This window comes from Dasypus novemcinctus, chromosome 8, assembly GCF_030445035.2.
Source record: "Dasypus novemcinctus isolate mDasNov1 chromosome 8, mDasNov1.1.hap2, whole genome shotgun sequence".
Classification (NCBI taxonomy): Eukaryota; Metazoa; Chordata; class Mammalia; order Cingulata; family Dasypodidae; genus Dasypus; species Dasypus novemcinctus.
This window is the reverse complement of record NC_080680.1, coordinates 46,254,862-46,280,721: the sequence shown is the minus strand read 5'-3', so window position 1 is coordinate 46,280,721 and position 25,860 is coordinate 46,254,862. Positions and strand designations below refer to the sequence as shown.

General features: G+C 35.2%; 1 protein-coding gene across 2 annotated transcripts in view; it reads right to left on the bottom strand.

Annotated features, from left to right (window-relative positions):
* Nucleotides 1-25,860, bottom strand: part of CDC37L1 (cell division cycle 37 like 1, HSP90 cochaperone) — a 35,605-nt gene extending 9,745 nt beyond the window's left edge. Inside the window, exons 1-6 of one of the 2 annotated variants that reach the window (XM_004457402.4) lie at nt 25,525-25,860; nt 21,374-21,655; nt 17,424-17,517; nt 12,693-12,808; nt 12,032-12,154; nt 8,213-8,377 (exon numbers count right to left, since the gene is read on the bottom strand). In XM_004457402.4, coding sequence (XP_004457459.1) covers nt 8,213-8,377; nt 12,032-12,154; nt 12,693-12,808; nt 17,424-17,517; nt 21,374-21,655; nt 25,525-25,656 — 912 coding nt within the window. In that variant the 5' untranslated portion in view covers nt 25,657-25,860. Of the gene's footprint in view, nt 1-7,969; nt 8,378-12,031; nt 12,155-12,692; nt 12,809-17,423; nt 17,518-21,373; nt 21,656-25,524 lie in introns of those variants that run through there. The other variant, XM_071216710.1, reaches the window with a different exon arrangement.

The following is a 25,860-nucleotide window of genomic DNA, read 5'->3' as shown; positions in this document are numbered from 1 at the left end:
TGGTCTGTTAGCCCAGATGAATTAGGACTGAACAACCCTGGTAATACCAGTAACTCAAAAAAAGTGTCAGAACTGTATAATTCCAGGTTCCCCCAAAAGTGAGTGCAAGGGATGCCTAGCAGCTGATCTAAGTTGCTATCTGATGTGTATAACAAGAACTTAGTTTTCTCAAACCAGAGACAATTTCTTGATAAGATAGAACTCTTACAATATTTTAATGTGTATCTTTTTCCTCGTGTTTAGAATCAAAGACATCCTTCAAAAGTCTCCTTTGTCCTTTGAATCCATTATGTGACATTCATTAATGTGACATAATGTGATATCTTAAGTTTTTATAGTGGACTTGACAGTGACTTAGACATAAAATTCCCTTGGAAAGGGAATTGAGTTAATTCTCAAGGAACTCAAGAGAAAATCCTCACAAGATTTGAGTATCATTAGTAGCTCATCTGTAAGACAAATACTTACATATCTAACTAGGGTACAGCATTAGTAATTATTTAAAAATCAGACCATTACTGATTATTCTGATTATTTCTTCCTTTGAGAATAATATTTTAGACTGAGTTGAGTACAATCAATTGCCTTACTTAAATTGTTCCTGTGGCCTACAATATATGTAGCTGGAATGTGAAATTATTCAGACATAGGTCAAGGTACTGAAAACCTCTAATTTTTTCTATCACCTTAGGAGGTTTAAAAATACACATAGGGGGAAGCAGATTTGGCCCAATGGATAGGGTGTCCACCTACCACATGGGAGGTCCAAGGTTCAAACCCAAGGCCTCCTGACCTGTGTGATGAGCTGGCCCACGCACAGTGCTGATGTGCGCAAGGAGTGCCATGCCACACAGGTGTGTCCCCCACATAGGGGAGCCCCACACGCAAGGAGTGCGTCCCATAAAGGAGCCACCCAGCGCGAGAAAAGCGCTGCCTGCCCAGGAATGGCACTGCACACACGGAGAGCTGACGCAGCAAGATGATGCAACAAAACGAGACACAGATTCTGGGTGTTGCTGACAAGAACACAAGCGTTCACAGAAGAACACACAGTGAATGGACAGAGAGAGCAGCCAACTGGGGGAGGGGAGAGAAAAAAAAACATATAGGGGAACCAATGTGGCTCAGTGGTTGAGTGCCAACTTTCCACATACAAGGTCCTGGGTTCAATACCCAGCCTTAGTACCTCCCCCCAAAATAATAATACATATAGAGCTCTCCTCACAATGTCTTCTAAGTGAGGCTCCCTCTCTCACTGTGTAGGCAGACTAAAACTGGGTAAAATCTTGGGGCCTGGAAAATGAGAGGTGACTGGGTTTTACTAAAATACTACTACTGGGAAGTGGATGTGGCTCAAGCAGTTGCATACCCATCTACCACAAAAGTGGTCCCAGGTTCATGGTGCCTCCAAAAGAAGACAAGCAAGACAGTGAGCTGACATGATGGGCTGGCACAGCGAGCTGATGCAACAAGATGATGCAATGAAGAGACACAATGAGAAAACACAATGAGAGATACAACAAGCAGGGAGGAGAGGTAGCTCAAGCCACTAGGTACCTCCCTCCTACATGGGAGGTCCTGGGTTCAATTCCTGGTGCCTTCTAAAAAGAAGAGGAGAATACAACAAATGGACACAGAGAGCAGACATTGAGTGCTAACAACAAGGGAGGCAGAAATAAATAAATAAAATAAATCTTAAAAAAAAACAAAAAATGCTACTACAAAGGAATCTAGGAATAGGGACTCTGTAGGTTATTGAAGACAGGGTGGCACCTTTTTGGACTAGTAGGTTATAGACTAAGGTTATTTAATACAAACTCAAGGTAACCACAAAATATTTAAAATTATATAGGGGAGTAGATGTAGCTCAACTGGTTATGTGCCTGTTTCCCACATATGAGGTCCTGGGTTTGATACCTGGTACCTCCTAAAAACAAAACAAATAATGATAAAACCAACTCTCATTGGGGAGTAGATGCAGCTCAGTGGTTCAGTGCCTGCTTCCCATGAACGAGTCCCAGGTTCTATCCCCAGGACCTCCTAAAAAAAAAAAAGTCATAAAATATATACAGAAATGAAAATGAGATAGATATCAGTTAATTACATCATGAAAGATCAACTAAATGCAAAAGAAGACTGCAATTAAAAAAGGGAAAAAAAGACATAAGACATATAAGAAACAAAGGACAAAATGGCTGACATAAGTCCTGTCTTATTAGTAATTACATTCAATGTAAATGGATTAAGGACTCTAATCAAAAGACAGGATAAAAGAGTATGATCCAACTATATGTTATTTACAAGAGACTCACCTTAGACACATAGATGCAAATGTTGAAAGCAAAAGGAAGAAAAAAAATTCCATGTGAATGGTAACCAAAACAGCTAGCATAACAATATGGGACAGAACAGACTCACTCAAAAACTCACATAAGAGGCAAAAAAACCCAAAACCAAACCAAACAATAAAAGGACACATATATTTGTAGAAGGATCATTCCATGAAGAAGAAATAATAAGCAAAAACATTTATGCACAATGCCCCAAAATAAAAGAGGTAAACATTGACAAAACTGATGGGAGAAAACGACACCTGACAATAATAGTTGGAGACTTCAATATACCACTTTCATCAATGGGCAGAACATCTAAACAGGAGATCAGTAAGGAAACTGAGAACTTGAACAACACTATAAATAAATGAGACCAAGGAGACATACACACAATACTGAACCTTAAAACAGCAGAATACACATTCATTCTTCTCAAGCACACATGGTTTTTTTCCAGGACAGACCATATGTGAAATAACAAAACAAGTCGCAATAACTTAAAAAAGACTGAAATTACACAAAGCATCATCTCTAACCAAAATCAAATAAAGCTAGAAATCTAATAATAGACGGAGAGCTATATGGAAGTTTAACAAAATATTCTCAAACAATCAATGGGTCAAAAAATATCACAAGGGAAATCAGGAAAGATCTTGAGACAAATGAAAAAAAAACAAAAACAGAAGATATTAAAATGTTTGGGACATGGGTCAGGCAATGGTCAAAGAGAAATTTATAGCCCTAAAATGTTTATGCTGAAAAGGAAGAGCTCAAATTACAGATTTAACTCACAACTCAAGGAACTAGAAAAAGAAGAGCAACCTAAACCCAAAGTGAGCAGACCAAAGGACATAAAGATTAAAGTAGAGATAAATGAAATAGAGAACTAAAAAAACAAAACAAATGAATAGAATCAGTGAAACCAAAAGCTGGCTCTGTGAAAAGAATAAAATTGATAAAACTTCAGCTAGATTGACAAAAAAGATGCAAAGTACTAAAGTCAGGAACAAAGGGGAGGAAATTACTACAGTCCCCACAGGAATATAAAGGATTTTAAGAGGACATTATGAACAATTTTAAGTCAACAAATTAGATATCCTAGATGAAATGGAAAAATTCCTTGGAGTGCATGCACAACGTACACTGACTCTAGAAGAAACAGATCTTAGACCAATAACAAGAAATTGAACCAGCAATCAAAAATCTCCCAATGAAGAAAAGCCCAGGATTTTACCATTCAAAGAAGAATTAACACCGATACTGCTCAAACTCTTCCAAAAAATTGAAAAGGGAGGAGCACTTCCTAACTCATTCCAAAACCAGATTAAAAAAACCACAAGAAAAGAAAACTAGACCCTCATGAATAGAGATGTAAACATCCTCAAAAAAAATACCAGCAAACTGAACCTAACAGGGCAGTAAAAGAATTATAAGCCATAATGAAGTGGATTTATCCCAGAAATGCAAGGGTGGTTCAGAATAAGAAAATCAATTAATGTAATACACCACATGAATAGAACAAAGAATACAAAACATATGATAATCTCAACTGATACAGAACAGGCATTTGACAAACATCAGGGCCTTCCTGATGAAAACACTCAGAAAATTAGGAATAGAAGGAAACATCCTTGATATGATAAAGGCGATATATGAAAAACCCACAGCTAATATCCTACTCAATGATGAAAGACTGAAAGCTTTCCTCCTAAGACCAGGAGAAAGACATGGATGTCCACTGTCACCACTGTTATTCAAAATTGTACTGAAAGTTCTAGCCAAAGCAATTAACCAAGAAAATGAAATAAAAGACATCCAAACAGAAAAAGAAGTAAAACTCTTCCTATTTGCAGATGACAAGATTTTACAAATAGAAAATCCTGAAAAAAACCTAACAAAGCTACTAGAGCTAGTAAATTAAGTCAGCAGAATGGCGAGATAAAAGATCAACATACAAAAAAATCAGTGGTGTGTCTATATGCCAGTAATGAACAACTGGAAGAAGAAATTTTTTAAAAATCCACTTACAATAGTAACTGAAAGAATCACATGTCTCAGAATAAAGTGAATCAAGGATGTAAAGGCTTGTACACAGAAAACTATGAAATGTTGTGGGAAGATCTAAATAAATTGGAAGAACAGTCCATGTTCATAGTTTGGAAAAATACTGTTAAGATGTCAAATCTACCCAAAGTAATATATAGTAAATATAATGCCAATAAAAATTCTAGCAGACTTCTTTGCAGAAATGGAAAAGCCACTCATCAAATTCATATAGAAAAGTAATCAGCCCAGAATAATTCTAAAACCATTTTGAAAAAGAATAAAGTTGGAAGATTCACAATTTCTGACCTTAAAAAACTTTTACAAAGACTACAGTAATCAAAAGAGCATGGATGGAGTGGGTGTAGCTCAGTGATTGAGCGCCTGCTTTGCACGAACAAGGTCCCAGGTTCAATCCCCAGTACCTCTTAAAAACAATAACAAAAAGAAATTGTGGTGCCTCCTAAAGAAGACAGGCTGGCACAATGGGCAGGCAAGCTGACACAAGAGACATAAGAAGAAAAAATATGAGAGACACAACAAAGCATGGAGTAGAGGTTCCCAGTGCCTACGAAAGAAATAAGGAAGATGAACAGACACAGCAAGTGAAAAACAACAAAGGGGTAGGGAGAAAGAAATAAAATAAATGTTTAAAAAAAGGGGGAGAGGGGAGACTAGAATAGATATTTCTCCAAAGAAGATATTAATATTTAAATGTCCAATAAACACATGAAAAGATGGTCAATGCCATTAGCTAGCAAGGAAATTAAAATCAAAACCACAATGAGATAACCACCTCACATCGACTCGAATGGCTACTATTAAACACCAGAAAATTACAGTATTGGAGAGGATGTGGAGAAATACAAACACTTGTACTTTGTTGGTGGGAATGTAATATGGTACAGCTACTGTGGACAACAGTTTGGCAATTCCCTAGAAAGTTAAGTATTGAGCTACCATATGACCCAGCATCTACTTCTAGGTATACACCAAAAGAAATGAAAGCAGGGACTCAAAAAGTCATTTGTACACTGATATTCATAGTGTCATTATTCACATTTGCCAAAAGATGGAAGCAATCGAACAATCCATTAATAGATGAATGAATAAACATAATGTGGAATATACAAACTATGGAATATTATCCAGGTATAAAAAGGAATGAAGTTCTGATGCATGTTACAGCATGGATGAAACTTGAAGGAATCATGTTGAGTGAAAGAAGTCTGACAAAAAGGATACTGCATGATCTCACTTTTATGAAATAAGCAGAAAATACAAATTCATAAATTCAGAAACTAGAATACAGGTGACCAAAGGCTGGGTGTGGGAGGGGAATGAGGAGTCAATGTTTAACTGGTGTGGAGTTTCTGTTTAGGGTGTAATTAACACCACTGAATTGTATATCTAAAAAGGGATAAAAAGGGAAATTTTAGGTTGTAAGTTACTACACACACACACACACAAAACCCACAGAACTGTACAACATAAAGAGTGAAACTAATGTGAACAGTAGGCTAAACTTATTGTTTTATCTATTCTAACAAAAGTACCATACTAATGCAAAATGTTAATAGTAGGGGGAAATGTGTGAGATTAGGGTATATGGGAAATCTGTACCTACCTTCTGCATGATTTTTCTGTAAACCTGTAGCTATTTTAATTTTTTTTTTTAATGTGAAAGACAAAATAAAGATGAAAAAAAATGCTACTACTAAAATGAGAATGGGCAGGAACTGTTTAATGATTTAAAATAATTATCCTAAGTACTGTAAGACAGACCAGGGTTCTAGCTCCCTCTTCTTTATGACATAAATTCATTCATGCTGGTGACATAGTTTTATCATGATATAATAGCACACTTCGAAGATGCTCAAACGATTTGCCAAATTACAAGAGCAGCTGAGCATCAACTACATTAATATGTGCTAAAAATGTATATCTGGTAGGCAATAATGACATTAGGGGAAAATATTATATAAACTCATGCAGCAGATTACCTTGTTTGCCACTGAGATATATACTTTGGGAAGCTCATTCATCCAAATAAATTCCTGAAGAATTCTACTCAGAATGAGATGTTTCTTCAGGAGTCATCTTGAGGAATTTATAATTAAGATAGCCAACTGGTAACACCTGCCATTAAGAATGCTTAGATCTAACTCATCTCTTCTACATTAAAAGGAGATGGAGGGGAGTGGATGTATCTCAGTGGCTGAGCTCCTCCTTCCCATGTACGAGGTCCCAGATTCAATATCCAGTACCCCACTACCCTCTTAAAAAAAAAAAAAAAAGGAATGGAATTTGGTCTCTAAAATCTAAGAGATGGAGGAGATTCAATGCCAAAAATGGTATGAAATGAAACTCAGGATTATCTTCTGAGGCAAGAATAGTAAAAAAAGGTCACATATATATTACATACAAAAAACAGCAGTCCACTCTCTCTAAGCCAAATTTAGCATATAAAAGCAACAACTTCTGCCCAGCATGGAACATGACTCCCAGGGATAAGCCTCCCTGGCACAGAGGGATTGCTACCAAGTACCAACAAGCAATGCATCTGGGGCGGGGGGAGAAGACCTTAACTGAAAGGGGGAAAAGCTAAAGACAAGTGAGTTTGTATGGCAAAGAGACTTCAAAGTGAGTTGGGAGGCCATCCCAGAGATAATACTTGTGAACATCTCAACAGGATCTCATTGACAGCCAAAGTAGATACTACCCCAAACAGCAAAGCTCCTCACGAATATGGAGACAACCAGACACTATAGTCAGGGCAGATAGCTCAGGAATTTGGCCCCTTGCCAGTGGGCCCTAATCTGGTATTTATGTTCTCCCAGTGTGATAGTTAGAGTCAGCAATAATTTTCTGATGCATGGCTCTTCTGTCCTATTTGAACCTATAATTAATACTAGAGTTGGTAGGTGTACATCCAAGAGACTTAAATCTTTGGGCTGTCCATGTGCCAGCTGATCCCTGAATCTCAACAGAGTTGCAACACCTACTCTCCAGTTCAATGGACTCACTCAGGACAATTAACAGGGAGAGGATGATGGACAAACAAATTACCAAGGAACCAAGAGTGCCTACTACTGCAAGCAAGACAGTCCCATCCATCAGATGTATGGAATCAAAGCCCCCCCTCAATTAATGGTGGAGTGGGCATCACCACCCCAGAGTCCTTGGGATTGGGAAACAAACTATAGACTAAATAAACTTCCTAGTATTCTACTATAGACTGATTATGATTCTAGCAATGGAAGAAATACCATTGTTATGGAGGCAGTGACCCATGGATATTCTGGGGGTTAGGGAGAGGGAAAAACAGGTGTAATAGGGGGTTATTTTCGGGACTTGGGAATCATCCTGAATGACATTACGATGACAGATACAGGCCATTATACATTTGGCTATAACCTACAGAGTCAAATAGGAGAAAGTGTAAACTACATTGTAAACTATAATCCATGGTTGGTGGCAATGTTACAAAATGTGTTTATCAATTGCAATTCATGTACCACAGTGATGAAAGATGTTGTTAATGAGGAAAAATGCAGAGAGGTAGTGAGTGGGGCATATGTGAATCCCATACATATTCTCTGTAACATTTATGTAATTGAAGTATCTTTAAAAAAAAAAAAAGTGGAAAAAAGAAAAAAAAAAAAAAAAAAAGATGCAACTATAACTATGACCCTCAACCAAAAATAGAAATAACTGGGTCCCACACAATAAGCCCCCACCCCCCCAAAAAAAAGAAGAAAAAAAAAAAGGAAACAGCAGTCCAAAAGAACAAGAATTATATGAATACATTTTAAAATATTTACTTTCCAACTTACCTGTGGTAAGGAATCTAATAAACCTATAGATCCAACACCAGAATAGGGAACATGATTCTGATCTGCCATAGGTTGAGAACTTTGTGACTGAGAATAAAGTCTTACTCTTGACTTGAAAGCTTCAAGTTCATTTTTGAATGCTTCAAAATAACCTTCTTCTTCTGCCTAGAAAACACAAACAAAAAAGACAGTTTTTGTCAAGGCTTCTAGACCACACGTTAAGTTCTAAAAAAGCACTTATCAGGTCTGAAGTGGGGAAGTAAAAACAAGGTGAACAGTTTAAATATAGAAATCACAGTGATCTGTCAGATTTGTGAAAATTCTCTGTTTTATAGGTACAACGAATAGTTTGCTCCATTTCCCTCTACTTCAGCAAAAGAAAACAAAGTAGTAAGAACCAAGCCCTTTCTATGCATACATATACAACTAAAACAAAAGAAAGTAAGGCTTTCTCTTGATTCATCTGGATCCTTGTTGGCACCTAAGAAAGTCCTTATTTAACCTTTCAAATTCATTCTACACTCTTCTCATTAGCAATCAACAATCAAGGGATATTCTTAGAACTTTTTAATTTCCCGTCAATTAGTAAGGAAGCACTATTACCTGTTTGTAGTAATTCTTCAAATATATAATCCCTATTGGGAGAAAGTCATGAAAATCAATGAAAACTCAATATTCCATTTCATTATGGAAATATCTCAGTGTTCTAGTTAAGCAAGTAGCTTCTTTTCAACATATGTGAAGAAAAGTGTGTGATGACTTATGCTGAGTGGAATTCTTATGTGTTCAACAGTCACATTAATATAAGCAAAATTCTTGATCCAAAACTCCCTATAAATATTTTCTCTGGAGATACATGATTAACAGCACTTCTACATTAATAGGGTGTAAGATTTAAGTTAAGTGGTGGGCAATATCTTGTCAAATATTTCCTTATTTTCAAAGGGTCCTTTTATCTGAAACACTTTTTCTTTAATGCAGTTTAGGATGTGTAACCAGATTGAAATCTGTAGATTACTTATTAGCTTCAATATCTATCCAAATATTGCAGAAAATGTTGGGTGCTGAAATTTTATCTCTTCATGAATTTAGGAATCATTTCCTTTACTATATTTTTACCATGTCACTTTAATCAATATATGGTACCCACATGGACATACGGAACGTTAGCCATTGTAACCCCAGACAATCCTACTGAAATGGTTATACAACAAACTATTAGAAATATTGAGTGGCAGAGCTGAACTAACTACATGCCTGAGACCTAGGGATCTAGATCTAGAATGATCTGTCTGATTTTCTTTTTTAAATTAAGTAACCTATGGGTGATTTGCTTAATTTCTCTATGCCAATTTCCTCACTTGTAAAATAAGAATAATTTCAAAAAATGTTATGAGGATTTAATAAATTAATCCACATAACATGCTTATTAGAACAGTACTTGTCACAAAGTAAACATACAGTAAAAGTTGTTATTCTTTAATTTTAAAAAAATTAGGAACATCATATTTTGAAGACTATCTACAGTTTTGGCATGTTCCATTGTTCTATTAAGCCCTAGTTCAACTACATCCGTTAATGTAAGATGAAAAAGGAAGTATGGTTTTTACTACCCCTATATGTTAACTAAAAATTTAGAACAGTAAATAGAAACCTGGCTAAAATACTAATCATTTACTCATTAAAATTCTGTTTTGAGAATATTTCCTATTAAAATTGTACTTCAGAAGAATTTAAGGCATTTAAGGTAGGACTACTTGCTGCTCTGTTTTTTTTTAAGTTTAAAAATGTAATTTTTTTCCCCTTGTTTATAAAAGGAAATATCTTCACTGTAGTCATGAAAAATGTGCTTTTATTTCATTTATAATTCTACCATCCAAGTATAACCAATGTTAACCTTTTGGTATATTTCCTTCTAGCCTCTTTTTGTGCACAGCAAAATTTATCATATATGCAAAAGAGCATGTAAAATACATATGTACAGGTTACTGGGGGGGAAAACCTACTATGTATCCACAGAAATTAGGAAATATATTACCAGTACCTTAGAAATCAGTTCCCAATATCATCCCTACTCCTTTCTTCTCTGAGGTTACCACTATCATGACATCTGACTGTATAACTCCTTTGTCTCTTTAACCACTTATGTGTAACAATGTTTAGTTCTGCTTTTTTTTTGAACTTTATAAAAATGGTTAATATTGGATGTATCATTTTATGACTTTTGACTCTCGTTTCTTCATACATGCTATATATTAGTACTTTACCAAATGAATACATCACAATTTATTCATTCCACTGTTATACCCAAATGGGTACTTTTCAGGTTTTTTACTATCAAGAACAATTCTACTATAAACATTGTGGTTTCTAGTATACACATGTAAGTTTCTCTAGGGCAGCAGTTCTCAAACTTTATGGTTTCAGGATTTCTTTACACTCTTAAAAATTACTGAGGAAGTCAATGAGCTTTCGTTTATGTGGGTTATATCTGTCAATATTTACTGTTAGAAATTAAAACTATGGGATTTTAATACAAAATTATTAACTAAAAAAATAAACTCATTACATGCTAACAAATAACATTTTTATAAAAAATTAACTACTTTCCAACACAAAAAATTTAGTTAGAAGGGTAAAACTGTTTTACATTTTTGTCTCTTTAACATCTGATTTAATAGAAGACAGCAGGATTCTCAGACTCTGCTTCTGCATCAATCTCTACTGAATACTCATGAGAGCCTGAGAATAAAAAAGGCATCTTAGTATTATAGTTTTGACTAAGGGCCTCCTGAAAGGTTCTGAAGATCCCCAAGGGTCCCTGGACCACACTCTGAGAACCTATTCTCTAGGGCAGGGATTCTTAACCTTTTTTGTTCCACAGACCCTTTTGCCAGTCATGTGAAAACCACAGACTGTTACTAAGTCCACACTATACTGTGTATTATTTAATAAATATATCAAACTGCACATCCCTACAAGAATTATGTTTTTTTTTAATTTCAGTTCAAGCTCATGGACCCTTTGTTAAGAACCCCTACTCTAGGGTATATACCTAGGAGAATTTCTGGATGTTAGAGGATATACTTGTTGAACTTTACTAGGTAATTTTCCAAAGTGGTTGAACCAATTTGTACTCCCATTAGCAATGAATGAGAATTATTGCTTCACTTCTTACACAATTTAAAAAAATTATTACTGATCTAGTGAGTGTGAAATGTAATTAAACTTTTTCCTAGGCATATCTATTTTTCTTTAACATAGCCAACCGTATCCTGTACGTATAAATATACATTACTTTCTTTTCATTTGACTATAAACATTTTCTCAGATCATTAGAAATTTCTTAAATATAATCTTTAAGGGCTGCATAATATTCTACGAACCACAACTTTTTAAATCATTCCTCTACCTGAATTTTCAGTTTTCCTACTTTTCTTTATGAAAGTCCATTTTTCCCTTTATGAATTCTATACATGAAGGATCCTATTATGTTTTGTTCAACACTATATCCTCAGCATCTGAAATAGGTGTGCTTTGCCATTATTAGGCATTCAATATTTATATTAAAAGAACAAATGATTGAACATTCCAAATTTCCTGAATGCTCATTTGCACAGGTCTCAATTTCACACAGGAGTACAAGCCTCTTATATTGCTACTTTAAATCATGAAATCTGCAATAATCCTCACTTCACTGTAAAACCTACAGAAGTCTTTGGCAGCATGATTGGATGATTTCCTTCCAGGTGTATGGACCAACAAAGCCTCAGCTAAGGCCCTAACCTTCCCATTTAACAATACCAAATAGCTACTTACTTTGGCTTTCTGGAAAAATAAACGAAAACACCCTCTCGGATCCACATTACAGTTTTTGGCCATTTCCATAATAAACTGCATTACAACAGCTTGATGTGCTATTTGTTCCATTAGAGCCCCCTTCTGAAAATAAATAGTTTAAAATTATAAGACATACTTCTGTAAATACATTGAATTGGTAAGCTGATTCAAAATTTGAATTTTTAAAGTACTTTTGGTTTTCGTCCCTTTAGCTTTATCCCAAGTCAAATACTACACAGACATATAAATAGCATATCTTAGTTTTAATTAGCAGAAAGTTGCTATTTGTATTTGGACCAGAGAACTAAAGGGGACCATGCTATTGGCTTATTTAATATTGTGATTAAAGTTTGGATTTTTAAAATATGACTTTCTAATTAGTTAAAAAAAATAAGAAAAAGATTTATAGCATACAGGAACAGGAAAGATGATGGTTGGGGGAAACAAACTAGAAAAAGTTTCTATGTACTAACAGAAGCAACTGAAAAAAAAATCCCTACTTAAACTCAAGTATATCTGAAAACAAAAATATTGTAATTTTACCTAATGTCCTTTACTGTTTTCATTTAAAGTAAAAAATGTAAAAAATAAAAATTAAGCAAAAAATAAATCAGAATTCTACTCAAGGTTTAAACAATACCTGTTCAGCTTCTAGATGAAAACACCATAGAATAAGATATTTAGCAGTTTCTTCACATACAAGGTATGGATGGTCAGACAAAAATCTTTGACTATCATCCCACCGGCTCAACATACCTGTAAAAGGAGAATTAAACCATGAAAGTTGAGTATTTTCTTACTTTCTAAATGGAAGAAATGCTATTTTACAACGATTCTCTTTAAAGCAAATGCATATTACCAGAGCAATATATTAAAGTAAAAGAGTAAATGAAGAGGGATAACATTCTTCAAAATGCCTGGTGCATTGGCAATAGCTTCCAAAATTCACAGAAAGTTTTATTTCAGATAATTAGGCGAAAGTAGGGTGACCAACTCTTCGTTGTCTGCCTGGGATTTTCCCAGTTAAAGCTGAAAATTCTGCAGTTCGGGAATGCCCTCAGTCCTAGGAAAACTGGGTTGGTCATCTTAGGCTAAAGATGATTTCAAGATACACAATATTATTTTTTCAGAGAATAGAATTTTTTTCTATAAGAACGAAGGGAAAACAAGCAAAATCCCAAGAAGCTATACTTAGCAAACTTAAAAGATTCAGAAAAATCACTTAATCTCTAATTTATTAAGAATTGTATAAGATGTTAAAAGCATGGGAAACCAAAGCAATTGGTATTATGACAAATATACTTTTAACCAATTAGTCACAATGTCTGTTTATATATAATAAACACAACAAATACTAATGGATTAACAAACTATAGACATTTAGTGTTAACTATTAAATTTATTTGAAATCTTTTAAAAATTAAGCATATTTGTATGCAGCAGTCATTTTGTTTCAAGATGGCAAATTAATCCAAATGATTTATGTGTTTTCATCTCTATCAGAATAAATAAATTAGGTCAAAAAGTCAATACTGTTCAGGTAATCATGAAAATAGAGTGTTGAGCTTTTAATTTTGTCCTGTCAGCTTTACACTTGAAAAAAAATTCCAACATAATAATGTTAGCTTTAGACTTGTTAGAACTTTGGCTATTACTGAATTGTTCTGGAGATTTTATAAGGTGGTCTTAATAACTTGGCAGTAAACTTTTCCTCTGGACACAAAATGAACTCCTATGAACACAAAATGAACTTCTATGTACTAAAGTTCCACATAAAAAAATGCAAATAAATACAAAACTGTGGGCAAATGTCTTACTGAAAAATATACACATGCAACACATGGGACTTAACAGAAAATAACTGACATATTTTTCCTCTCTTAAAAAATGAGAAAAAAAGCATTTAGCATTTTCTCATAAAGAGTTTTAAATGCTTTATAAAGTTATTTACCCAACACTTTGGATATGGAGATTAGGTGATTTTAAATTCTGAGGAACAGAATGATAATGGAAGTTACTTAAAACTACTCAAAATATAGTTGAAGAGTCTAATGATTTCTGAGGACAAAACTGAAGAAAGTATAACCCTTATTTCTTATACCTAAAGTCATAAATAAATCCTGTGAAGCAATGTTGCCTTAGCTTTCTTACATTTCGGAAGAGGTCAATATTTTCAACTCAATCTACCATCCATAGAGCTTCGCTTCCTCCTATTTACTTCTCCATGGCAGCATCTTGACTCACTGAGGCACCAAAATCCTATCCATTTTGGTTTCTTTTGCAGGAAGGATAACATGAAAGGGTTAGTGACACTTGTAGGGGCCATAAGGAAGGGTGTCATTAAATAGAAAAATTTACCTATTTAATTGAGACAAATTAACACTTGAGGTTGATTATAGCTTTTATTTACCTGAGAAATACTAGTCATTACTGTACTTAAAAAAAATTCATGCTAAATTATTATGAAATTGAGAAGTCTGGTTTATAGGTAGCCCATAGAAAACTCTGGGGAAAGAGTATAGAATTTTATGAATAAAATACTTAAAGATAGTCACATGCCAAATGGAACAGAATATGCTTGAAATTGCTGATGTTATTTTGGAATCTGTGAACAGATTTATAAACAAATGGAGAGTAACAATCTATCATGATGCCTAATAAAACAGACTCTTGAGCTAAATTGCCTAGGTATGAATATTGGCTTTACCACTTATTGGCTATGGGACGTTATAAAAGTTCCTTTAATATCTTTGTGCCTCTGTTTCCTCATCTTTAAAATAGGGCTAAACATTGTACCTTACTCACAGGACTTTATTAGAATTAAATGAGTTAATACACATAAAGCACTTAAGGACAGTGCCTGGCACATTAGTAAATGCTCAATAAATATTGGGTATTATTAGCATAATAATGAACAGTTCATTCAATAAATGTTTATTAAGTTAAATCTTTTGCTTAAGGATAATCCAGTCATTTAAACCAGTCAGCCTTTTTCCCTGAATGCTTTAAAAACCTCCCTCTGACAAATCAAAATATTTTAATAATTATGTGCTATTTCACCTATATATTTCCCTAGTGACTATCTAAATATGAATCCATTCATCAACTCTCACTATTCAAAGGGAAAGCTGTTTATCCATAATTTTATATTCTAAGCAATACTTAAATGATAATATATATTGTACCTTTGGGTACTATTCTTGAATTAAGTAAATGAAATTAAATAGAATATACAGCCTATTTTCTTGATTTTTAATAAAAAGTTTAAAAACAAAGGTTATTTTATGAACAAATGAATTTCATAATAAAGGGGAAAAATCCTTTGTCTTGACATAACTGACGCATGATTGAAATTCTCATATACTGGGGGAAAAAATAATAGAAAAAATATTTCAAGATGCCATTTAAAAAGCTTATTAAGGGAAGCAGATGTGGCTCAAGCGATTGGGCTCCCATCTACCACATAGGAGGTCCAGGGTTCGATTCCTGGGGCCTCCTGGTGAAGGTAAGCTGGCCTGAGTGGCGAGCTGGCCGATGTGGAGTGCTGGCCTGAGCAGAGCACTGGTCTGTGTGGAGTGCTGGCCAGAGCAGAGAGCTGGTGCAGCAAGATGACACAACAAAGAGAGACACAGAGGAGAGACAACAAGAGACACAGCAGACCAGGGAACTGAGGTGGCATAAGAGATTGAATGCTTCTCTCCCACTCCAGAAGGTCCCAGGATCAGTTCCTGGTGCTGCCTAAAGAGAAGACAAGCAGACACAGAAGAACACACAGCAAATGGACACAGAAAGTAGACAGTGAGTGGCAAAAACAACAAGGGGGAGGAGAAATATTTTTTTAAAAAAGCTTATTAACACTGCAAATATAAAAATCATGTTTACCAAATTAACATATTATTTGGGATAAAACAAACCAAACCAAGCAACTTTGAAACTTAACTCCTAACACTTCCCATTAGTGTTTTCACTCCAGCAGTATCAGAATGCTTTTAATTCTCGAAACAAACCATGCTGTTTCATGACTCTGTGTTTTGTTTTGTTTTTTTACATAACTATATTTCAAATTCAAAAAAATAAAATAACAGAAAAATGCAGCTCAGCAAGTTATGGAAACATTACTCCTAAAAAATTATTTCCCAGCACTTTTAACTCCTCTAATTCCAACTAATAACTCATTTGTTCCTCGAGTGTTCAGAAAGATACACAGATGAACACAGATTAGTTGAATGACATAGTCAAGGTCTCCTTATTAATGAAGTGGGGAAAAAAAGCATATTCATATCTCAAAGAACCAAACTCCATAATCTTTTTTTTGGCCTTTGGCAATAATTTAGTACCAACTTTCCTTTTGCTACAAAAACACTACAGAGTTGCTGTTAACCATAGTCCATAAATAACATTATGTTTTTCTCATGTATCACCACACTCATAACACCCTGTAATAGAACATTCCCGTATTAATTCTGTCAACCACAATCCTCATCTACTGCCAAAATCATTGTTATACTCTTGTGCTTTCATATACGCTGTTGCCTTGTCCCCCTATCTGCATGGAGAACTCGCATCTGTTCCTTACAACCTGGTCAGAAGTTACCTCTTCTGTGAAGCATTCACTTTTATTACTTCATTTACTTTACACCTAGCCCACTCCTGATCTCCAAAAGAAAAACTGTTTCATTGTTTGTACACACTTGTTACTGTACTCTTCAAAGATCTACCTGAATTATAGTATATAGTATCATATCCAGAACCTGCCAAAAAAAATTGTTACTCTTATAACCATAAGATAATCACATACTAAGGAAGCAAAGGGGAAAAAGAAAAAAAAAACTAGTTGGGAAATGAGCGTAAGGAAAAAAGATTGTATTTTAGAGTATTGTATAACTATATATTGAATTTTGTTTCACTTCACAGTTTGGTTTGCTCTGTTAATCTTTTATTTATAACTAAAACAAACAAACAAAAAACCCCTAAAAAAAACCAAAACTACAACTATAGCTGTATAATTGTGCCAGAAGTAGCTACACAAGAGAAATTTGTCATCTTTTCTTTTTTTTTTTTTGAGGTATTGGGGCTGGGGGTTGAACCCCAGACCTCACATGTGGGAAGCCAGTCCTCAACCACTGAGCCACATCAGCTTCCCTGAGTTTCCCTGAGTTGGTTTATTCATTTGCTGTTTGTTCTTGTTTTCTCAGGAGGCACTGGGAACTGAACCCAAGACCTTCCATGTGGGAGGCGGGCACTCAACTGGTTGAGCCACATCCACTGCCCATGTCATCTACTTTTTTGATTCCCATTTTATAACTCCATGTTTTGTACATATATATGACACTAAACACTAGAAAAGAAGGAAAAGAAGTAGTAGACTTACCAAAATGTCTGATTTTTTGCTCATATTTCTGCATAAATGATTCTGGTTTATCTTCATCTTCTGTTTCTTTTCTTTTATCTTGATTAATAAAACTCTAAAAAAAAATCACAAATTAAAATCAAATTTTATATTCTAATCTAGTCATCTCTCTCAGATACCAAATACTTAGCAATTCTTTCTAAAAAAACCATAAAATGGGGATATAGTATACTCATACTACATCATTTAATTCATTTGTTAAATTCTTTGCCAAATTTTTAAAAAACTTCCTTGTACTGAGGTTTGGTTTTATTTAAAATTATGTATGTGTGAAAAATTATAGAACTGTCTTATAAATCATTCAGACAAATAAATGAATTAATCTGTTAAATGGAATTTCCCTATCAATGTAGGAATAGAAAGCTTTTATGTGCATAATTCATTTTTGCAATATTCGTTTCGTATAGAATTGTGAAATTCTAATCTTTTGAGTTCTTACTGGAAATTAACTCCAAAATTCAAAGCATATTTACTACAAATTCTCTGTTAAGACATATACCAAAATAGACTTTTGCTACATTTCTAATAAACTTCTTAAGAGACACCAAATGGATAGATCCTTCAACTATTACAAATTTTTACTAAGGAAGTGCTTATTTTAGATTAAATAATTTATGAAACAGACCAAGATGAAGTTTTTATCTAGCCAGAAAAATTGGCAGAATGGTTTCTCAGAACATTCAGTGGTCACATTTATTCACTGAGATCATCACTGCCAAAAATGAAAATCACAAACTAGTTCTCTACCAGTTAATAATCAGAAAGCACTCAAATGTTTATACTTTCCAAATAAAAGCATTTTCCTCTGCCATCTAGACCAGTAATGTCCAACAGAAATGTAATTTGAGCCATAAATGTAATTTAAACATTTCTATTAGCCACATTAAAAATCAAAATCAGATGAAATTAATGTTAATAACATTTCAGTTAACCCAATACATCTAAAATATTATTATTTCAACAGTAAGCAATACAAAATATATATTAGATACTTTACATTTTATGGTACTAAGTCTTCAAAATCTGTTGTATATTTTACATTTATAGCATATCTCAATGTGGACTAGCCACATTTCAAGCTCTCAATATTACATGTGGCTAGTGGCTACTGAGTTGGACAGCTCAGATCTAGACTAGTGCTCCTAATTCTCAAGCTCCCAGATAAACCAATGTTTAATTTTGAGCAAATGACTGAATCATAAATATAGTCCAATTAATTTGTGGTATAAATGTCAGCTATGTTAGAGTCTAAGTTTAAAGACAAAACTAAAAGCAGAGAGGAAATGAAAATACTTGCTTCATGTCTTCTATGTATGTTAAAAGAAGGTCTAAGTTAATGTTATGAAATAAAGAATGGCTTTGGCCATTCCCTCTGGAAGAAAAGATATTTTAAATAGTTTTGGGTTCTAAATGCAAAGCAGAAATAAAATAACACTTAAAAAGACACACTTCTTAGAACAATATACAGTTAAAGCAAATTATTGAGAGAAGACAATTAAGCATGACCAAGAGGGTGGAAAGAAGTGGATGTCAGATAGAGACATATAGTATTACAGGCTGAGAAATCTACACAATAACACTGGTTAAGGATAAGATGAATGTGGATTTAGATGAGAATGAGTTGATTACCCCTGAAACTTGAGGATTCAGTTTAGTTAAAAATAAAAATAAATTAGTAGAAAATGACTGAATTTTATTGTTCCAATTGGTTACAGACTGAAGATTTAAATACTTAAAAAAAAAAGTTCCACATTATATATCTAGATAGGTGTGGATTATGTGGGTTTATCTATTTGTTAAAATTGTACACTTACACGATTTGTATGTAAATTGTACCCTAAAAATAAAACCTATAAAAAAATTAATAATCAAAAAGGATGGTAAGAAGGGAAAGGTATAGATCAAACAAGGATGGTGGAGTGATGGTAGTTGTTGATGTGGAACATGAGATTCAATAAACTGTTGTGTTTTCTTTGCATATGATGGAAATTTTCCATAATTAAAGGCTAAAAGGTCTAAATTTATTTTAGATAATATGTCCATAATTGTTCATTAAGGGAAATGATGATGTCTGAAGGCCGATCCCTATTCTCTGCACAGATGCATTAATATCATCCCTGTTTCTGGTTCAGAGAATAGTAATAATGGATAATATATAAAGTCCATCTATTTTGTAAAGATAGAACCTTTTAGCTTCTATGAATGTTTCCTTAAGCCATTCTGGGAAAATGAAAAAAATTGAATCCTCAAATAAGTGTATCCATCAGCATATTCTTAGACTTAATTATAAATGTTTCTCCATCTCCAAAATAAGCATTATTACAAATTACTGTTCTTTGACATATAATTATATCATTTGATTCTATATTAAAACATTAGTTCATGTAGTTATTAGGCTTTTCCATTTTCCACTTTTCTCAGGAATTTTGAAATCAATTTTTAGAAACCCCAGTTTTCACTGGAAAACAAAGGTATGAGACCCTGACTAGTTTGAGAAGCATGGAATTTTAAAAAGTCCAACCAGGCCACTTTCCTAGACTATTCCCATTAAATGGACATCAATTTCATTCTTAAAGGCATCTTAATAAGGAATATCTCATAACTTTCTTTACCTTTTCTTAGTCTCTCCATCTCATGTAAATTTCTTCCTAATGTTTACTGCACCACTATGTATCAAGTCACTCTACCTACTTTTCAGGTTTTTAAATTAAAGGAACTCTAAAGCAGTAGCCACAAAAGTAAGGGGTACATAAGATAACCCTATGAGATCTGGGGGAAAATATAACTTTAACTGAGATTCTTATCAAATCCTTATAAATTCCCATTTTTGTGAATGTTTTATAATTTACATATTTGTTCAGCAGTACAAATATTTGAGACCTGTCAATTAAAACTGGAGTCTGCCGTGCTAAAGCAGGAATTTTCAAATATTTTGATTACAGTTTAGGTGAAGAAACAGATTTTACATTGTGTCTTACACACACGAGCACATGACCTTAAAACACAAGTTTTATAACATTGATCCTCAGTAGAAATCACTCTGACATTTTCTAATCCATTCTTTTTAAGTTGTTTGGAATGCACTGAATTGTTTTCACAACGTTGGTCATACCCTATAGTGTAAAGAACAATGCTCTAACGTCCACTTCCAGCAATAAATGTTCTATTGACTTTACTACAATTTGAGTCCATTTCTTCTCAGATACAAAAGCCAAAGAATATGGTCTATGTAACCCAGTGAGAAACAGAACACTACTCTTAATAAACTACTAGCTCCTTGGCAAAAGTACTGTACCATTTAATTAAGAGAAGAGTCTAAATTATTTCTGAAGGGTCCTTTGAGTGCTAATGCTAAATCCAGATTACTATCTGGGATTTACTAAACACATACCAGTGAATAAACAGTGTAAAGATTTTATCTGGTAAGTGCATTAGTATTTGATAAATACATTAGTATTACAAACTGATAGCACAGCAAAATCAGAAAGTATTCAATATCTGAGCCTTACCACTTGCCAGGACCCACTCTACATGCTTTTAAGATACTACCTTATTTAATCTTTACATCTTCCCTGTGATATAAAGTATCTATAGTTACTTTTATTTAATAGTTGAAGAAACTGAGGCTTAGAGATGTTAAGTGACTTGCCCAATATCACAAAGTGTTAGATAGCTGAGATTTGAGGCAGGCTGATTCCAGAACCCACTTATATCCAGTGTGCTACACCGCAGCCATATATTTGTATAAGGGGATACTGGTTTTTTTAACAAGCAATTTTCATAAATCTCTATCAAAATTGAGTATTATTTACAGGATTCTGTTGCTTTGCTACTAAATACGCACAACTGGTTTATACAGACATTTTCAACAGTTTATTCTTCTTTCCTTATGGTCCAATAAACGGTCATACCTTATTAAAAACATCCTTGCTAATGGCATCCGTGTTCCACAGACACATTCTCTCTCTTTGTACTAGAGCCTCTTCTTTCTGTCGCCATTCTTCTTCCCGTTGTCTCAGTTCTGATACTGCTGTTTGTGCTTTGGCATGTTCCTGATCCAAGGACTCAGAGTTATGCAATGCTAAGCTACCAAGTTTCTGCTGAGCTTCAGCGAGATTCCATTTGCACGCCACAGAGCTTTTCACAAACTCTTTCTGCTTTTGGCAAGCCAGTTCAATCCCATGGCTATATATCTGGATGGAAAGCAAAAATCTATTTGTAAGAAATAAAGAAGGCAAAGGGTATGTTTGTGCAGTACAGTTCAATTTTCTTTCATTGAAAGGGCTTCTATTCAATGTTTTTAGTACACAGTGTATCCTGCCTCTGTGTAGGCAGTTACATTTTTATATTATAGGCCTTGTTTCATCTACTAGCCTCTAAACTTCTTTGTTAGCCTGCATACCTTCCCCTACAACTAATAAACAATGATAAGCCTAGCAACCAGTAGTGTCTTGCATAGAGCTGGTGCTCCACAAATGTGATTTATGGTTTTCATAATGCTGAAACAGCAGAATAATGAAAACAAAAGCTTAAATCCAACTCTTCGCCTGACCACTCGCCATGAAGAAAACTGGAACTTTAGAATTTCGTTCTGCAAGGTCTTTACTGCAAACCTTTTATTTAGAAGTAATCTCTTCTTGGTTCCTATTTTCTTTCTGAATTATCCCACTCTTTGGTTATCTGAGAAGTTATTGTTGGGAATTTCTATTTATAACTACATCAGACAGAAATGCTTTCATTTAATCCTAATCAAAATTCAAAATAAGCCAAAGTATTAAAATAAAAAGGCACCAACTGGGCCCACCCCAGTGACCGTTTCACACAGAAGTAGTAATCATCTGGTTTAATATTTACTGAACTGTAACACATAAGACCCTGTGATAGGTATTTAAATTCCTTACATTCCTCAGCTCTATAAAACAAAAGCTGCATGGACAATCTTTGATTTCTTAAGCAAGTGTAGATCAGTTTCAAACTACTTGTTCAGAATAATTTCTCTCTAATCTGTTCCCTTACCTGCATCACAACTGACACTGCCTTAGTATAAGCCTTTATAATTTCATACCCGAATTACAGAACTACAGATTGCCTGCCTTCAGTTGTTTCCTCCTAAGCCATTTTCCATTCTACTAGACTTCCTAAAACACAAATCTGATTACTTTACTCATTCTTAGAGTCTTGGGATAAAGTGCAAATTCTGTGCCTGGCATGGTCCTTCACACTCCCACCTGTTAATTAACTTTCTAGACTCAATTCCAGTTACTCTTCTACTTATTTGCTTATTCTTTTGTCCTCACACTGCACTTTCGTTTTGGAATCCCCCTCCCCCTGGATAACTTCTATCATGGTCATCTTTCCAGATTCTGGTGTTAGTCCTCTAAACTCTCTCCTATTTATCTCTTTCCCCACCCAGCTACTTCTGTCATGGTGCTTTTCAAACAGCATTGCATTTATTTATTTACTAAACTATCAACTTCTTGAGGGGCAGGAATTCAATAAATGGAGGATGAATAAATGAATTTCTATTCTATGGAAAAGACTAGGTGGTGGTAAAGAATTTTAAGGCATGATCCTTACTTCCTCACTGAGTCTTCAGGTAAATGTGGATAATGCTGGTATTTAGGTGATTTACTCATTTAGCAGGTTTGGGGCCCAGGCACCACATGGCCATGTCCCCAGCTAATCTAAATATTTAGACCAAGAATAACTAGCTATGCTAGCTATGCTTAAGAAGGGGAAAGAAAAGGAGAAAAATGAAGTAATAAAGTTTGTTTTATAAGAAAAGACAAAGATTCATAAAAATTGCCACCTGGAGAAATGGAAATATCTTTCATTTTCAAATTATAATTTCAAATTACATGGGAGCAAATATTCATTTCTCAAATCAAATACAAAACTGTTATTTTTGAATTCTAAAAATGATTTATGTTTCAATTCTTCTCCACAGACTACCTAGATTACATTGGCCACTTGAGTAAATTATCTAACACCTGATTAAATATTAGATCAATTTTTTTCTCTGACCATAATGGGGTTTTAGAGCGCCATTAAACAAGATTATATTTTAATGAATATAAATTCTAAAAAGGAACTGTTAGCATTATTAAGGCTTACTAATATAATTTTACATGAAAAATTCTCAAGCAAGATCTCTAAGTTACAATGTGCCTTTATTTACATTAATAGGATCTCAGAACTATTAAAATGTCTAGCTTGTTCATATTTGATAAACTAAAGCAAAATTGATTTTTTATTAAATGAGGTATGGGGGCTAAACCCAGACCTTGCCAGTGGGAAGCTGGCATTTAACCATCAAGCCACATCAGCTCCCCCAACACTGATTTTTAAGATTATAAAACGTTTATAAATTGAACTGAACATATTTTTCTTTCCAAATATTCCATTCCCAAAATTTAAGTCTTAAAGCCAACAAGACAAATGAGCCTTTTAAGTAGGTTTGTTATAAACACATGAACTAATGTAGAATTAGTAAGTAATCACTTTGCAAACTTTAACACCACGCAAAGATAGATTTGGCCACATAAAGTCTACAGCACTTTCCAGGCTGGGCAGTGCAGTAAGTCAGAAAAACACTGGACTAGAAATCAGAAGTGCTTTGTAGTTTTAGCTCTGCCACTAACTCAGGAAATCATTTTTAGTGAAAGATAAGGGTATCTATCCACTTCCAAATTCCTTTTAGTTACAGAAGTTTATGATTCCAAGTGCTCAAGTAAAAAAATATTTTTTAAATGACAAGTTTCTCTTAGATTTTGTGATTCAGCCACAATGCACTGAAACTGAGATCTTTTTTCCTCCATATGCCTTTAAAATTGACGACAACAGCTGCTGTGCACCCTTTTCTCTCTGTAACACATTACCGTGCTGTGTTTTGCATATACAGATGACACTACTGATCCATAATTAGTGGGTGACTACTGACCCATCAAATCTTATTCTGTCCTCCTGAAAAATGTCTTGCACTTTCCCAGTGGCAGCCTGGCTGAAGTACAGTCTGTGGTTATGAAACAGCATTTTTCTCTGTGTGAAGCCAACAAAACCCGTTAGCTGGGCATAGGATCGATGGCTTCACACTTACTAGCGAACGATTTAGATCACTCCTCCTATTAACATCTAGCAAAATGAGTTTGGAGAAAAACTACCTAATCAGTTAAGCAACATGGATCCCATTTGCAATACGGCTGGAAGGCAGAAAAACCTATAGTGCGTTTCATTGAACATTTTAGTGTTTACTCTGTAATACTGGAAAACACATTCTGGTTAGGAGAAAAACCAGGACAGGATGATTTGAGTATGTAAGTTCTCCCTTAGATAGGAGGCAAAAAAATCCTAAACGGTCTATCACATTTGGATAGGTTTCAGAGAAAGGCAGGCCTGGGTTGAAACCGCGAGTAGCATCGAGAACCTGAGAGGGCAGTCTGTAGGAAAAGACAAGCGTGTGACTATTGTGTTTTTATTGGCGAAGAGTGACGTGAAGCATAACTAAAGACATAACAACAGTAAAAGGGAAATGGTTATGTCAATAGGAAAGATGTACACCAGCATCAAAAGCAGATTTGAAGAATTTGCTCAGATGTCAAAATCGATGAAGTAGGATCTGAAATCTTCATAAGTCGGAAAGCCAGTGAATGACTGAACTATCAACTATGCACAGGCATGAGAGCCTTTAATTGAATAAAGCGCTCGGATAAAAGCATGCACAAGAGGACAAAAGGTCAATGTTAAAGCGTGAGCCGCCCTAAATCTGGGGCTATCGGGGGAGGGGGTGGGGCGCGTCGTCCAAGAGTGGGGAATCAATCTGTCGAGGTTAAAAAAAAGAGTATGCGTGGAGGTGGAGGTTGGAAACATAGGTCCAATCTCTCTCATCCCCCTCTAGATGATGCTACAATAGCGGGGGAACGGTATCAGGCACCCTGTATCCCAGAGGTGAGGTGAGGACACAGTACAGGGCATAAAAGAAGGCCGGGGAGATAAGGAACTCTGGCGGATTGTCGACGGCAACAGCACCTCCCCATTCTCCCGAAGAACGCTGGTCCCCTCTTACCTGGGCGCCGCCGCCCGGCAGCTGAGTGCAACGGGGGGAACTGGGGGACGCGTCCAAGTCACTCTCTTCCTCAGCCTCACTCTCGGTCCGGGGAAGGTTCCAAGGTCCCGGCGGCGGCCACGGCTGCTCCATGTCCAGCTGCCCCCGGCCCTATAACGACCACTGCCAAGGACCTCGGCGGGTGTGAAACCTGCTGCGCGTGGCCAGCCGCCCCAGCCGGCCGGGGCCGTTACTACCCAGAATCCCTCCTCTCGCCGCGGACGCCGACGCACGTCCACGGCGACTGGGCCTCGGCCCCGGCGGATAGCGGAAGGAGATGGACTCGAGCGAAGCGTC